Genomic DNA, 2,596 nt, shown 5'->3' with positions numbered 1-2,596 from the left:
TGTTTTATGACGTATACATGCTGCTCATATCCAGCATCCCTGCGACTTCCACAACGCTAGCAGCTCGCATAACCAGGAGAGTCATGCAAGCACCCAGTCTGATCGTCATAGCCAGTATATAGTGTCCAGCTGTGACCATTCGCGTCTACAGTACATACCACGGCTTCGACAACGCGTATATATGTTTTCGCTGCCGGAGAGTGCGTGCAACGCATGCCTCGGGACTGGCTTCCTTTGATTTCGTATAGAATTGCGTCCGTCCCGTAGAGCCTCTTCTACTAACGAAGCGAACGGACAGGGTACCAGTCTAAGGCATATCTTCTCTCTCATCCCAGAATTTACTAGGTCGTGTATACTAAGAGTTAGTTATAAGTTATAATTATAGTCATAATAGAGTCGTAAAATACACGTGTCACACACAGGAGACTTAATTAAGGCTTTTGACCACACCAGGGCTTTTGATGTAAAAGATGAGCGTTCTCGATACTGAAATCAATGCGCTGAACTTGCCTAGACCGTATCAAGAGCTAATGATACCAGGAAGAAATATAATAACATTATATTGACAGGGGCGAGTTTGTTATATAATTATGTATATATATATATATATATATATATATATATANTGACTAAGTGACCCTTATATACAGGTTTGACTAAGTGACCCTTATATACAGGTTTGACTAAGTGACCCTTATACACAGGGTTGACTGACCCCTGCGGACTCTTCAGCGGCCTTCAGCTTCTCCTCGTAGGACTTGCGCATCTCCTCCATCTCGCGTTCGTTCTCCTCCAGCTCCGCTTTCATCTCCTCCTCCAGCTTCCTCCTCAGTTCCTCCAGCTCTGCAGAGAGGAAGGGTGCGGAGGTGAGGTAGGAGAAGAATGGCGAGAGAGGTGAAGGTGAGGAAGGGTGAGGGAGGTGAAGGAGAGGAAGGGTGANTATATATATATATATATATATATATATATATATATATATATATGTATATATATATAGTATATGATATAATTATAGTATTTACTGTATAGTATATAGTATACCTATAGTATAAAGGTATATACAGTATATAGTAACAATGGCACACGTAGCAGCGACCGCACCTTGTGACTTGGTTTCCGTGGAAACGGCCAGCCCCGCGTGACTAGCGATCTCGTTCTGTGCGCTCTCATACGTCGGCATCATCCACGTCGTCGCCACGGCAACGTCGTCTCGCTGCCGCGGGTTCACAAACACGTACAGCTGTGTCGTTCCAAACATCACCCTGCGAACCAACGAACATTGATGCATCAACGAAAAACATCAGCGACGGAGCGGGGATGTCTCACAAGAGATGCGCGCTCAGTTGCGATCGACTAACTAACTAAACAAAATACTTGAAGGTTAACAACGATTTGGTGGTTAAAACCACGTCGAACATCACAACGCGGAAGTTTCCACAAGGTGTCGCTAGATGGCAGCACAGTTACGACTGCAAAAACATCGGAACGGCCAACACGGTTAGAACCGCGTTCAATTTCGAACCGCGGCAAATGCGGAAGTTTTTCGGAGGTGTCACAAGATGGCAGCACAGTCATGAACACAAAAAACATCGGTCGGCCGACGCGGAAGTTTTTCGGATGCATCGCTAGATGGCGGCACCTGTCGTTGTGGTGGAGCTCCTCTGCTTCGTCGCCCGTTAGAGGTTCGCCGTTGACGAGCGTGCGAGCGTCAGTGTTCATCCGCTCCAGCCGGAACATGCCGTGCGGTTCATGAACATTGCTGTACACTATCTTCGCGTGTCGTTCCAGCATGCTAGGTCCCTGTGAACGGACGGGTAGAAGGAGAGAGAGAGAGAGTGACGAGGAATTATTATTATTTATTACTATAATTGTTAATGCTGCTGCTGTTATGGTTACTGTTGTTATTAAAACTACATGAATAATTGTATTTTTAATAACATTATTATTATTATTGACATTATTATTATCACCATCCTCATTATCATCATCCTTAGTATTAACTACTACTACTATAATTATGATTATTATATAAAGGTTTCACTCGTCGATTGGCTGGCACTACACACTTGAATTGAAAACACACACAAACAAACGTAATCATAGGATCGACTCACTCTAATTAATTGCTTTCATTCGTTAATGAGAGTCTACACTCGGCTACGTCTCGCCCGTGACGGTGTTGCGACACTCACCTGCAGTGTGATGTCACATCCCTTGTTCCCGATCGTGTTTTCGCCGACTTCCAGCAGGTGGCAGATCATGCCCGACAATTGAGCATCCATGTTGAGGTTGTACAGGTTCGGCGTCGTCTTTCTCGCCTCGTTAATCCGTGACATCGTCAAACCCTGCGCAGAGCAACGTCAGCGTCGAGTAAACTTGAGCGACCATTATATACAGGTTTGACTAAGTGACTCTTATATACAGGTTTGACTAAGTGACCCTTATATACAGGTTTGACTACGTGACTCTTATATACAGGTTTGACTAAGTGACTCTTATATACAGGTTTGACTAAGTGACTCTTATATACAGGTTTGACTAAGTGACTCTTATATACAGGTTTGACTAAGTGACTCTTATATACAGGTTTGACTAA

The 2,596-nt window shown here is 44.1% G+C and overlaps 1 protein-coding gene across 1 annotated transcript in view; it reads right to left on the bottom strand.

Moving 5' to 3' along the window:
- Window positions 1-715: 715 nt before the first annotated feature.
- The window catches only part of LOC106815325 (kinesin-like protein KIF28P), a gene marked incomplete at its 3' end in the record, with an annotated part of 12,009 nt that continues 10,128 nt past the window's right edge, over window positions 716-2,596 (bottom strand). Inside the window, exons 11-14 of the mRNA XM_014819773.1 lie at window positions 2,193-2,345; window positions 1,640-1,800; window positions 1,102-1,262; window positions 716-843 (exon numbers count right to left, since the gene is read on the bottom strand). Coding sequence (XP_014675259.1) covers window positions 716-843; window positions 1,102-1,262; window positions 1,640-1,800; window positions 2,193-2,345 — 603 coding nt within the window. The remainder of the gene's footprint in view (window positions 844-1,101; window positions 1,263-1,639; window positions 1,801-2,192; window positions 2,346-2,596) is intronic.

This window comes from Priapulus caudatus, unplaced genomic scaffold (genome assembly GCF_000485595.1).
Source record: "Priapulus caudatus unplaced genomic scaffold, Priapulus_caudatus-5.0.1 Scaffold1090, whole genome shotgun sequence".
Lineage (NCBI taxonomy): Eukaryota > Metazoa > Priapulida > Priapulimorpha > Priapulimorphida > Priapulidae > Priapulus > Priapulus caudatus.
Note: the sequence above shows the minus strand (reverse complement) of the source record. Positions and strands in the feature narration are given on the sequence as shown.